Source organism: Oncorhynchus mykiss, chromosome 1 (genome assembly GCF_057628025.1).
Source record: "Oncorhynchus mykiss isolate SJ-2025 chromosome 1, ASM5762802v1, whole genome shotgun sequence".
In the NCBI taxonomy this organism is placed as follows: domain Eukaryota; kingdom Metazoa; phylum Chordata; class Actinopteri; order Salmoniformes; family Salmonidae; genus Oncorhynchus; species Oncorhynchus mykiss.
The window spans coordinates 60997153-61010760 of NC_143022.1; the positions used below are offsets into that span (position 1 = coordinate 60997153).

Below are 13608 nucleotides of genomic sequence, written 5' to 3' on the forward strand. Positions count from 1 at the left end.
TTGCACGCCCAATTTTTCAGTTTTTGATTTGTTAAAAAAGTTTGAAATATCCAATAAATGTCGTTCCACTTCATGATTGTGTCCCACTTGTTGTTGATTCTTCACATCTTTATGTTTGAAGCCTGAAATGTGGCAAAAGGTCGCAAAGTTCAAGGGGGCCGAATACTTTCGCAAGGCACTGTATGTACTCACATTGGATGGATTGATTAGGATTTAGACCTATCAAACAGCCTAATCATCCTTTTAGAGATTTACCCCATTAATGTAAACATGTTTTTTCATGTAAAAAATAATCCCATTCCACTAATTCAAACATTATGGGGAGGTCAATTTTATTGATCTACAGTACTTCAACAACAGATGTACTCACAATGAATTTTGGCAGGATATGTTCCATTGATCTTGCTTTTTAGTCTAGGAAAACCTCCCCATAATGTTAGAGTTTGAATTTCCTGTCTTCTTCGACTTTAGAAAAAAGCTAATTGTTTACTTAACTTAGTTTTGGGGATTAATAGAATTAAGCATAATGATGATGTCTTTAGATTACAGAAAAAAAGTTATTTCAGGGGTTTAAAAAATGCAAGATTCTTGAATTTAAGGATGGCATATTGCCCCTCCGGACCACCCCCCAGTCATCCTCACAAACTTTGTACCCCCTCAGATTTTTGGGATGCGTGATGCCCCGGAACAAATCCCAGACCTGTTGATCCTAGAGCAGTCATTACAGTCCAGTTAATAATAATAATAAGAAAAAAACATTTACTTTAAATAGATTTCAAACCTGTCATAATTTCTTCCCTTGCTCTCTCTCCTTTCATGCTCAGTGCTGACCAGCGAAGGCATTGTCTTCATCTCTGACTTCTCTCACTCCAAACCCCCGGGCAGTGGGGGTAAGAAGGTCTATATCGCCAGCCCCCATGCCAGCCCTGCCCACACTAAGCCTGTGCCTGCTGCCCTCCCTGCCCCTACCGGTGCCAAGAAGGCCCTGAACAAGGTCAAAGTGCTCATCACCAACGAGAAGCCAACGTAAGAAAACCCCATAGCTAAACACTGCATGATTCTTATTACACATTCCATATTAGAAAGCTTGTATTGTTTAAAACAATATATCAAAAAATGTACTTGGGTACTTTTGAGATATGTAAGTATATATTTGTATTATTCAGAAATGAATGACAAAACATGACTTATATTTCAGAGCCCACGTTAAAGTTTCAAATGAGAGCATGACTCACTTTGTAGCATCTACAGACTCATTGTTGTCGTGTCTTAAAGAAGGCCTGGGTAAGGTAAGGTGAAATGTCACCAATTTTCCAATGTGAATTCATTATTTCTCAATTATCATTTTGAAAATAGACGTCAAAGGTATGCTAAACATCCTTCCCCCCAAATGACATTTCTATGGATTTTATTTCAGGAAGATCAAAAACCTATTTGGGCCAACCTGTATGGAATTGCCCCTATGTAATATTTGTTTGACTGTTGCAGTAAGGCATAGGCTACCGTTGCTGTAATAACCCTCCCACCCTCTAAACACAGCTGCCCACCTTCATGTCTGTAATTGGTTTATTATTTAGTCTTGTAATACTAATAATTTATCCTGGTTGAGTTCAAGAAATCACTCAACGGTACATACAGTGCCCCTGCCCAGTCATGTGAAATCCTTAGATTGGGGCCTAATGAATTTATTTCCATTGAGTTTTTCCTTCTATGAACTGTAACTCAATAAAATTGATGAACTTGTTGCGTTTTTATATTTTTGTTCAGTATAGATATACAGTGCCTTGCGAAAGTATTCGGCCCCCTTGAACTTTGCGACCTTTTGCCACATTTCAGGCTTCAAACATAAAGATATAAAACTGTATTTTTTTGTGAAGAATCAACAACAAGTGGGACACAATCATGAAGTGGAACAACATTTATTGGATATTTCAAACCTTTTTAACAAATCAAAAACTGAAAAATTGGGCGTGCAAAATTATTCAGCCCCCTTAAGTTAATACTTTGTAGCGCCACCTTTTGCTGCGATTACAGCTGTAAGTCGCTTGGGGTATGTCTCTATCAGTTTTGCACATCGAGAGACTGAAATTTCTTCCCATTCCTCCTTGCAAAACAGCTCGAGCTCAGTGAGGTTGGATGGAGAGCATTTGTGAACAGCAGTTTTCAGTTCTTTCCACAGATTCTGTATTGGATTCAGGTCTGGACTTTGACTTGGCCATTCTAACACCTGGATATGTTTATTTTTGAACCATTCCATTGTAGATTTTGCTTTATGTTTTGGATCATTGTCTTGTTGGAAGACAAATCTCCGTCCCAGTCTCAGGTCTTTTGCAGACTCCATCAGGTTTTCTTCCAGAATGGTCCTGTATTTGCTTCCATCCATCTTCCCATCAATTTTAACCATCTTCCCTGTCCCTGCTGAAGAAAAGCAGGCCCAAACCATGATGCTGCCACCACCATGTTTGACAGTGGGGATGGTGTGTTCAGAGTGATGAGCTGTGTTGCTTTTACGCCAAACATAACGTTTTGCATTGTTGCCAAAAAGTAACATTTTGGTTTCATCTGACCAGAGCACCTTCTTCCACATGTTTGGTGTGTCTCCCAGGTGGCTTGTGGCAAACTTTAAACAACACTTTTTATGGATATCTTTAAGAAATGGCTTTCTTCTTGCCACTTCCATAAAGGCCAGATTTGTGCAATATACGACTGATTGTTGTCCTATGGACAGAGTCTCCCACCTCAGCTGTATATCTCTGCAGTTCATCCAGAGTGATCATGGGCCTCTTGGCTGCATCTCTGATCAGTCTTCTCCTTGTATGAGCTGAAAGTTTAGAGGGACGGCCAGGTATTGGTAGATTTGCAGTGGTCTGATACTCCTTCCATTTCAATATTATCGCTTGCACAGTGCTCCTTGGGATGTTTAAAGCTTGGGAAATCTTTTTGTATCCAAATCCGGCTTTAAACTTCTTCACAACAGTATCTCGGACCTGCCTGGTGTGTTCCTTGTTCTTCATGATGCTCTCTGTGCTTTTAACGGACCTCTGAGACTATCACAGTGCAGGTGCATTTATACGGAGACTTGATTACACACAGGTGGATTGTATTTATCATCATTAGTCATTTAGGTCAACATTGGATCATTCAGAGATCCTCACTGAACTTCTGGAGAGAGTTTGCTGCACTGAAAGTAAAGGAGCTGAATAATTTTGCACGCCCAATTTTTCAGTTTTTGATTTGTTAAAAAAGTTTGAAACATCCAATAAATGTCGTTCCACTTCATGATTGTGTCCCACTTGTTGTTGATTCTTCAAAAAAAATACAGTTTTATATCTTTATGTTTGAAGCCTGAAATGTGGCAAAAGGTCGTGAAGTTCAAGGGGGACGAATACTTTTGCAAGGCACTGTAATTTGTATTCATGATGGTGTTTCCTTCACTGGTTGTCCTTGTGGCAACAGGTCACAAATCTTGCTGCTGGGATTGAACACTGTGGTATTTCACCTAATATTTATGGAAGTTTATCAAAATTTGATTTGTTTTTAAATTCTTTGGGTCTGTGTAATGAGGGAAATATGTGTCTTTTTAATATGGTCAGGTCAGTTTCTACCAAATGTGGGCAGTGGGCACCTCAGTGGCATCTTTGTGTTTGTGAACAGAGCCCCAGGACCAGCTTGCTGAGGGGACTCTTCTCTCAGTTCATCTCTCTATAGGTGATTTGAGGTTTGGGAATTGCTGTTGAATTTTTTTTTAAAAATGTTTATGGATCTTGATAATTAGAAGGTATCATCCTTATTCTGCTTTGCATGCATTATTTAGTGTTTTACATTGTTCACGGGAGATGTTTTGCAGAATTCTGCATGCATATTCTCAATTTAGTGTTTGTCCCATTTGGTGAATTCTTGGTTGGTTAGCGGACCCCAGACCTCACAACCGTAGAGGGCAGTGGTTTCTGTAACTGATTTAAAGTATTTTTTTTCCAGATCCTAATTTGGGATATCAAATTTTATGGTCCTTTTTGATGGCATATTGCCATGTCTCAGATCGTTCATACCTTTGTGGAAGTTAAACTGTTTTGTTTGCTCTAGGACAACAGTGTCTAGATGGAATTTGTATTTGTGGTCCTGGCATCTGGACCTTTTTTGGAACACCATTATTTTTTGTCTTACTGAGATTCACTGTCAGGGCCCAGGTCTGACAGAATCTGTGCAGAATATCCTGGTGCTGCGTTAGGCCCTCCTTGGTTGTGGACAGAAGCACTAGATCATCAGTAGACATTTCACTTCAGATTCTAGAAGGGTGTGGCCGGGTGCTGCAGACTGTTGTAGTGCCCTCGTCAATTCATTGATATGCAGTGCCAGTCAAAAGTTTGGACGACACAAAAAGTGTTAAACAAATCAAAGTATATTTTAGGTTCTTCAATGTAGCCACCCTTTGCCTTGATGACACTCTTGGCATTCTCTCAACCAGCTTCATGTGGTGGAATGCATTTTAATTAACAGGTGTGCTGCCTTAAGTTAATTTGTGTAATTCCTTTCCTCCTTAATGCATTTGAGCCAATACTCTATTCTGTCGAATAAAACAACTATTATAATGTAATACAAGCATTATAACATAAACTTGCAATTTTCCAAGACATAGTGCTCACCTTGTCTTCTCGGACAAGCTTTTTTCCGGATGCCCCAAACAATCGGAAAGGGGATTCATCAGAGAAAATGACTCGGCAGTCCAATCACTGTACCTTTTGCAGAATGTCAGTCTGTCCCTGATGTTTTTCCTCTAAGTGGCTTCTTTGCTGCCCTTCTTGACACCAGGCCATCCTCCAAAAGTCTTCGCCTCACTGGGAGTGCAGATGCACTCACACCTGCCTGCTGCCATTCCTGAGCAAGCTCTGTACTGGTGGTGCCCCGATCCTGCAGCTGACTCAACTTTAGGAGACGGTCCTGGCGCTTGCTGGACTTTCTTGGGCGCCCTGAAGCCTTCTTCACAATAATTGAACCGCTCTCCTTGAAGTTCTTGATGATCCAATAAATGGTTGATTTAGGTGCAATCTTACTGGCAGAAATATCCTTGCCTGTGAAGCCCTTTTTGTGCAAAGCAATGATGACGGCACATGTTTCCTTGCAGGTAACCATGGATGACAGAGGAAGAACAATGATTCCAAGCACCACCCTCCTTTTGAAGCTTCCAGTCAGTTATTCAAACTCAATCAGCATGACAGAATGATCTCCAGCCGTGTCCTCATCAACACTCACACGGGTTAACGAGAGAATCACTGACATGATGTCAGCTGGTCCTTTTGTGGCAGGGCTGAAATGCAGTGGAAATGTTTTTGGACGATTCAGTTCAGTGGCATGGCAAAGAGCGACTTTGCAATTCATCTGATCACTCTTCATAACTTTCTGGAGTATATGCAAATTGCCATCATACAAACTGAGGCAGCAGACTTTGTGAAAATGTATATTTGTGTAATATCAGAATAGTAGCTCCTGCTTGTTACCAGCATGTGAGGCAATCTCTCAAATGTGAGAAGATCATAGCATGCATATATAGTTTGGCGGCCTCCAGAGGAAGGAAAGGTCTTATAAACCCAAAGTTGGATAATCCAAACTTAACCGTTTTAATCACCACCTTCACATGTTTCTTAAATATAATCCAAACTCATCAAGCTCGAGACCCTGGGTCTCGACCCTGCCCTGTGCAACTGGGTACTTGACTTCCTGACTGGCCGCCCCCAGGTGGTGAGGGTAGGTAGCAACACCCCAGGTGGTGAAGGAGGGTAACAATGGTAGAGAGATTTTGAAGAGCATGTACTGTAGGAAATGTGTTGTTAGCGCTTCAGTAGCTTTTCCTCATATTTACTTTGTTCAAGTCCCCAGCTACAATAACTGCGACCTCGGGATATGTGGTTCCCAGTTTGCTCAAAGTCCAGTGTAGTTCCTTCAGGACCATCGTGGTATCAGCTTGAGGGGGAATGTACATGGCTGTGACGACAACCAAAGATAAGGTAATTATTTTTGGTGGTAATACTATCAGCATTTGATATTACGATATTCTAGGTCGGGTGAACAGATGGACTTGAGTTCTTGTACGTTACCACAATCAAAACCAGTTAATCATGAAACGTACACCTCCACCTTTCTTCTTCCCGTTCTTTTTTTCTGTCTGCACAATGTACTGAGAACCCAGCTGGCTGTATAGACTGGGACAGTATGTCCTGAGAGAACCATGATTCTGTGAAAGACTGGTACAGTCCCTGATGTCTCCTGGAATGTATTTCAATTAACAGGTGTGCCTTGTTAAAGTTAATTTGTGGAATTTCTTTCCTCAATGCGTTTGAGCCAATCAGTTGTGTTGTGACAAGGTAGGGATGGTATTCCAAAGATTGCCCTATTTAGTAAAAAGTCCATATGGCAGTAATTGCTCAAATAAGCAAAGAGAAATGACAGTCCATCATGACTTTTAGACATGAAGGTCAGTCAATGCGGAACATTTCAAGAACTTCGAACGTTTCAAGTGCAAAAAAACATAAGGCGCTATGAAACTGGCTCTCATAAGGACCACCACAAGAAAGGAAGACCCATAGTTACCTCTGCTGGATAAGTTCATGAAAGTTACCAGCCTCAGAAATGGCAGCCCAAATAAATGCTTCAGAGTTCAAGAAACAGACACATCTCATCATCAACTGTTCAGTGTGATTTTAAAAAAAAAATCATTTTTTATTTTTTTTCACCTTTATTTAACCAAATAGGCTAGTTGAGAACAAGTTCTCATTTACAACTGCGACCTGGCCAAGATAATGCATAGCAGTGTGAACAGACAACAACACAGTTACACATGGAGTAAACAATAAAAAAGTCTATAACACAGTAGAAAAAAAGAAAAAAATAGTCTATATACATTGTGTGCAAAAGGCATGAGGAGGTAAGCGAATAATTACAATTTTGCAGATTAACACTGGAGTGATAAATGATCAATCAGGCCTTCATGGTTGAATTGCTTCAAAGAAACTGCTACTAAAGGACACCAATAATAAGAAGAGACTTGCTTGGGTCAAGAAACACGGGCAATGGACGTTAGACCATTGGAAATCTGTCTTTTGGTCTTGTCTAATGAGTCTAAATTTGAGATTTTTGGTTCCAACCGCTGTGTCTTTGTGAAACTCAGAGTAGGTGAACGGATAATCTCCGCATGTGTGGTTTCAACCATGAAGTATGGAGAAGGAGGTGTGTGGGTGACACTGTCTGTGATTTTATTTTGAATTCAAAGCACACTTAACCAGCATGGCTACCAAAGCATTCTGCAGCAATACGCCATCCCGTCTGGTTTGCGCTTGGTGGGACTATCATTTTGCAGATTGAAGGAAAAGCAGCCAAGAAGTGCTCAGCATATGTGGGAACTCAAGACTGCTGGAAAAGCATTCCAGGTGAAGCTGGTTGACAGAATGCCAAGAGTGTTCAAAGCTGTCATCAAGGCAAAGGGTGGCAACTTTGAATCACAAATATAAAATCTATTTTGATTTGTTTTTTTTGTTTACAACGTGATTCCATATCTGTTATTTCATAGTTTTGATGTCTTCACTTATTATACAATGTAGAAAATAGTAAAAATAAAGAAGAACCCTTGATTGAGTAAGTGTGTCAACTTTTGACTAGTATTGTATGTACTTCTACAGTGTGTGGCAATTTTTCAGTGGATGAATACAATTAGCAGGTAAATTCAGCGTGTCATTGTGAGATGACGCTAAGATGCTATAACTAAAGGAGAACATGTCCATAACAATTCTGGCAATGCATTATACTCCACCAGTAAGTAAGTAGCTTTTTCCCAGCCAGAACGGGCCATAGGGCAAGCACACCCCCTGGACATTGAACAGGACACTCATCTATTGCAGGGCCTTTACCCCCAATTCATCTTCTTAGTGCCAAGCAGAGGGGGTCTGATTTTATTTTCAAATCTTTTTTTAAGTCTTATGTTTCGACCAGGGATCAAACCCCCGACCTTTCTATCACAGGGTGGGCACTCAAACCGCAATGCCACTGAGTTGGTCAAAAACTGCATCATCAGACAGCGTAACACCTGCTGGTTTAAAGTTAGTCAGTCAAGGTAACGACTGTTGTGTTTCATGAAAACATAATTAATGGAAGGTACATTCCTATTCAAGTCACTGTTCCATGATGAGCGGATAGGCAGCCATATTGAATGTACCCATTCCAGGAATTAAAATCGGGAAGTTAATTATATTTCTATGGGTGTGTTCCTCTCGTCAGAGCGGAGGCTGTGACCCTGAATGCAGACTGCCTGCAGCTGTCCTACCTGCCCTCCAAGAGGAACCACATGCTGCTGCTCTACCCCAGAGAGATCCTCATCCTGGACCTTGAGGTCAGCCAGACCGTGGGTGTGGTGGCCATTGAACGCTCCGGGGTTCCCTTCATTCAGGTGGGATGCAACACACACACTCTTCAGTCTCACCTCAACTTACCCTCACCTCAATTAAACCCCTGTGCAATCAGTGTTTTATAGTTTTGTATGGTACTTTACAGTTGAAGTCGGAAGTTTACATACACCTTAGCCAGATACATTTAAACTCAGTTTTTCACAATTCCTGACATTTATTCAGAGTAAAAATTCCCTGTCTTTGGTCAGATAGGATCATCACTTTATTTTAAGAATGTGAAATGTCAGAATAATAGTATAGAATTATTTTATTTCAGCTTTTATTTCTTTCATCACACTCCCAGTGCGTCACAAGTTTACATACACTCAATTATTATTTGGTAGCATTGCCTTTCAATTGTTTAACTTTGGACAAATGTTTCGGATTGCCTTCCACAAGCTTCCCACAATAAGTTGGGTGAATTTTGTCTCATTCCTCCTGACGGAGCTGGTGTAACTGAGTCAGTTGTGTAGGTCTCCTAGCTCGCACACACTTTTTCAGTTCTGCCCACACATTTTCTATAGGATTGAGGTCAGGGCTTTGTGATGGCCACTCCAATACCTTGACTTTGCTGGCCTTACGCTATTTTTCCACAACTTTGGAAGTATGCTTGGGGTCATTGTCCATTTGCGACCAAGCTTTAACTTCCTGACTGATGTCTTGAGATGTTGCTTCAATACATCCACATAATTTTCCATCGTCATCTATTTTGTGAAGTGCACCAGTCCCTCCTGCAGCAAAGCACCCCCACAAAATGAATCTGCTTCAGAGTGTAAATGACCCTAAGTTGAGGCAAATATTTATGTACCAGCAGGACAATGACCCCAAGCATACAGCCAAAGCAATGCTGAAATGACTTCAGAACAAGAATGTGAAAGTCCCTGAGAGGCCCAGCCACTCTCCATCTAATTTAACAGAGCTTGAGAAAATCTGCAAGGAAGAAAATCCTCAAATCCAGATGTGCAAAGCTGATAAAGACACCCAAGATGACTCAATTTAGGCTTTAACGCAACAGAATATAGAGTAAGTCTAGGAGTATTAATACTTTCTATAGGCACTGTACTCATGCATGCACACACAACACAGAGTTGGACCTGCTATGCGTAAACCAACCCCCACCCATAAAATGGAGACTCGTCCCGAATGGACCCGAGGACAGTCGCACCATTCCGAAAAGGCCCGTTGAAAAAACAGACCCGAACAGACCTGTGCCGATTCGGATCTGAGAGATCCATTCAGATCCGAGAGTAGAACTAATGAGTGAAAGAGACTTCCATCTGGGTGCTGCCAGCACCATCAATAAAGGAGTGACGTTGGCCAAATGATCCACAGTTATGTGTCCTGTAAAACTTCCTGTTACAAAAAATGATTGGTTGTGTTTCGATGTGCATGTTAAAAATGTTGCAGTCTGTTTTTATTTTGCTAAAAATAGTTGTTGGTGCTGTCAGAGATTTAGCCGCAAATGTATCAGGGTATTGCATGCATGTTAGGATCAGGCGTCCACTGTAGGAAATATTCATGAAGAGAAGCTTAGGCCTAGAGAGACACCGAAAGAAAGATGGAGATATGCCGGTTGAATGTTCCCGACACCACATACATTTATTTATCCTTGTCAGATAGGCTACTACTGTGATACAGATATAGGCATACTTACTTGCCTTTTTGATTATAGTATTTTTAAAAAATATATAAGGATAAGCATTATATTGTTCGATTTTAAAGGAGTAACACTGGTAGGCTTAAAACATCCTTCCTCACCAAGTTCAACTGTCAGTCAGTCAGTGCACCAGTGCACTTACACCTTGATTACACTTACTCGTATTTCATATGTCACAACGATTCATCGATTCAAATGCTATGATGCTTGTAAAGTTGTCTCGCAGTGCTGGTCATTAAAAAAAAAAAAAAGCTAGCTAGCTCATGGATGCAAACAATGTTTTTCCTCAAACATAGCAAAACGACATCTGTTTCAGTAGCTCTCGTTAGCTTGCTAACTTTATATCTGGGTGTCATCTAAAATCACCCTAATTTATAAGACAGTTCTTATTTGATTAATGGTGGTCGGACCCATCTATGTAAAGCTAGCCACAATAAGGATTCGCCACAATAGTGGACTTTGCGGTTAGCCTTTGTTGGGTTCGACATTTTGAACATTGAGATATTAAATATATGATAGAGAAGAAGCATAGACTCAAAGGAGAAAGTTAAGGGTTCTCTGTAGAATGTGTTTGATGAAGGAGAGGAGAGCGACGTGTTAATATAGGGAAGACAGATGGTTATCTGTGGATTAGGTGAAGGAGGGGTTGAGGTCAGGAAATGAGGGGTGAGGTCAGTAAGGGAGCAATCAGCGTAGTATCTGGTTACCTTCTTCCTGATGGGGCATAAACTAAGGATTGGAGAGAGGGAGTGGAGTGTCTTAAGTGGGATATACATATCTGGATGGGACAAATGTTGGGTTGTCTGAATTACACCTGTACATAACCTTTGGGCAGAATTAAACTTGGTTAAAGCTTCTCTTGTGTCTGTGGGTTGTTTCTTCTGAATTTTAAGAACCTAACGCCTTCAAAATTAAAGTATGTCATTGACAGTGATGCAAATTAATACAAATAGTAGAATTATGCCATAATTGAATAGATCATGGTAAACGTTGTTTATAAATGTTGTTATATAAAATCACCAAAAGACAATCATTTGTTAATTTGACAATCTGTTGAAATCACACTGGATGTATTATACTTTAGAATTGCATTGGGGGCATACTTATTTCACTGTACAGCCTTACCCCATGTCATTGATACACAATCCATAGGTATCAGTCTACTCGATGACACCCAGAGAACATTAGCATCATAGCTCTTATTGCGGGACTCTGAAATAACTGTGAATTGAGCCACATTGATTGTCAACATGTGTATTGAACACTATTCTTGGGGAAGAACAATACTGCGTGGATGTTTTGGAGTCTCATAACTCGGAGGTGGGCTTTGGGGAAACCATATATTGGGTATTGAGAAGACTGTTGGCCAATTTCATTGATCCCCAATCCTTAGGTAAAGCTGTACAGTGCAATATGATTGTCAATACACACAATAGGCTGACTGGGGAGTTGATTTCACACAGTCACAGTCCTGCGATAAGAGCTATAACGCCTAATATTTGCATACACTCTATACAGTTGTGTTCTGTGGGTATCACAGAGTAGGCTGATACCCCATTTCATTGCTTCACATTCCAACATTGTTTAACATTATCTAGTCTAAATATGGCATAATTCCACCAATTGTAACCTTCTGCATCACTTTCAAAGAGGTAGTTTTATTTTGAAGGCAAACTGCAAATTCCATTATTGTGCCTAATCCTTATTGTGGCTAGCTTCACAATACATAACCCGGTCAGGTCGAGCCTCACTAGCCAGATGAAGCTAGCTGGCTGCTTATAATGTTAGCTTTGGGCAACCGGGTTAAGTAGCTGGCTAGCTATTTATTTTCATGAACTGAAGTTAAATTTCAATAGGCAAACAACAAGTGGCAATCTAGCTAATACTTACTAACAAGGATTCCTAAATCATTGCTAAGAATAGTGAAAATGACTGCAGTTTCTACTGGTCATTGTTTTCAGGCTGGTTGTAATGGTGCTAGCTAGGTACCAAGCTAAAGCTACCCCAGAATTTGTATTCAAACAAATAATGCTTTATTACCAACGCGGTATTGTAAACTCATCGTTCGTGGCCGTTGTTTTCTTATTTGCAGACTGTATAAGTGTATAAAGTCAGGACATCTGCTGTCTCAGCCACTGCCTGACAGCAAGGCAGTACCCCAAGGCTTGATCCCACTCTTCTCAATGTACATCAACAACACTGCTCAAGCAGTAGGAATCTCTCTCATCCATTTATATGCAGTCTTATACTCAGCTGGCCCCTCTGATTTCTTAGTGTCCAACAAGCTTTCTTTGCCTTTAACGTGGTTCTGAACACCTCCAACAAAGGTCTGTTAAGAGTGCCCCTCCTACCGGAGGATGTGGATCTTGAGGTAGTCACCTTATACAAGTACTTGGGAGTATGGGTAGATGGTACAGTGTCCTTCTCTCAGCACATATCAAAGATGCAGGCTAAGGTTAAATCTAGACTTGGTTTCCTCTATCGTAATCGCTCCTCTTTCATCCCAGCTGCCAAACTAACCCTGATTCAGGTAACCACCCTACCCATGATAGATTACGGAGACATAACTTCGAGATCGGCAGGTAAGGGTGCTCTCGAGCGGCTAGATGTTCTTTAGCATTCGGCCATCAGCTTTTCCACCAATGCTCCTTATAAGACACATCACTGCACTCTATACTACTCTGTAAACTGGTCATCTCTGTATACCCGTCGCAAGACCCACTGGTTGATGCATATTTATTAAACCTTCTTAGGTCTCACACCCCCCCCATCTGAGATATCTACTGCAGCCTTCTTTGGAGTGATTTAATCACGCTTCACCATCTGGCAGTTCGATGGACGAATCTGGGTTTGGCGGATGCGGGGAGAACGCTACCTGCCCGATTTGCATAGTGCCAACTGTAAAGTTAGTTGGATGTGGAATATCGGTCTGGGGCTGTTTTTCATGGTTTCGGCTAGGCCCCTCAGTTCCAGTGAAGAGAATCTTAGCGCTACAGCATACAATGACATTCTTGTGCTTACGGTCCAACATCTGGTGGTGGCTTTTATAGCAGCAAAGGGGGACCAACTCCAAAGTTTGAGACTGATCCAATGAACAATAGCATTTTTGTTCAAAATGTTGTATCAATACTGCCCAAATGTGCCTAATTTGTTTATTAATAACTTTTCATGTAACAAAACTGCACTCTCCTCAAACAATAGCATGGTATTATTTCACTGTAATAGCTACTATAAATTGGACAGTGCAGTTAGATTAACATGAATTTAAGCTTTCTGCCATTATCAGATATGTCTATGTCCTGGGAAATGTTCTTGTTAGTTACAACCTCATGCTAATCGCATTAGCCTACGTTAGCTCAACCGTCTCGCAGGGGACTTCCCGAACCTGAAGAAGTTCATGCATTTGAGCCAATCAGTTGTGTTGTGACAAGATGGTATACAGAAGATAGCCCTATTTGTTAAAATAAAAGTCCATATTATGGTAAGAATAGCTCAAATAAGCAAAGATAAATGACAGTC

General features: G+C 40.8%; 1 protein-coding gene across 5 annotated transcripts in view; it reads left to right on the plus strand.

The window, feature by feature from the left end:
* Nucleotides 1-13608, plus strand: part of wdr11 (WD repeat domain 11) — a 134973-nt gene that overhangs the window by 22875 nt on the left and 98490 nt on the right. For 3 of the 5 annotated variants that reach the window (XR_016496138.1, XR_016496145.1, XM_021605791.3), the window contains exons 5-6: nucleotides 825-1026; nucleotides 8266-8434. Coding sequence is in view for 3 of the 5 variants with exons in the window: in XM_021605791.3 (XP_021461466.2) it covers nucleotides 825-1026; nucleotides 8266-8434 (371 nt within the window). In the remaining 2 variants the exon portion in view is untranslated. Of the gene's footprint in view, nucleotides 1-824; nucleotides 1027-3203; nucleotides 6003-8265; nucleotides 8435-13608 lie in introns of those variants that run through there. The other 2 variants (XM_090235159.1, XM_090235170.1) reach the window with 2 other exon arrangements.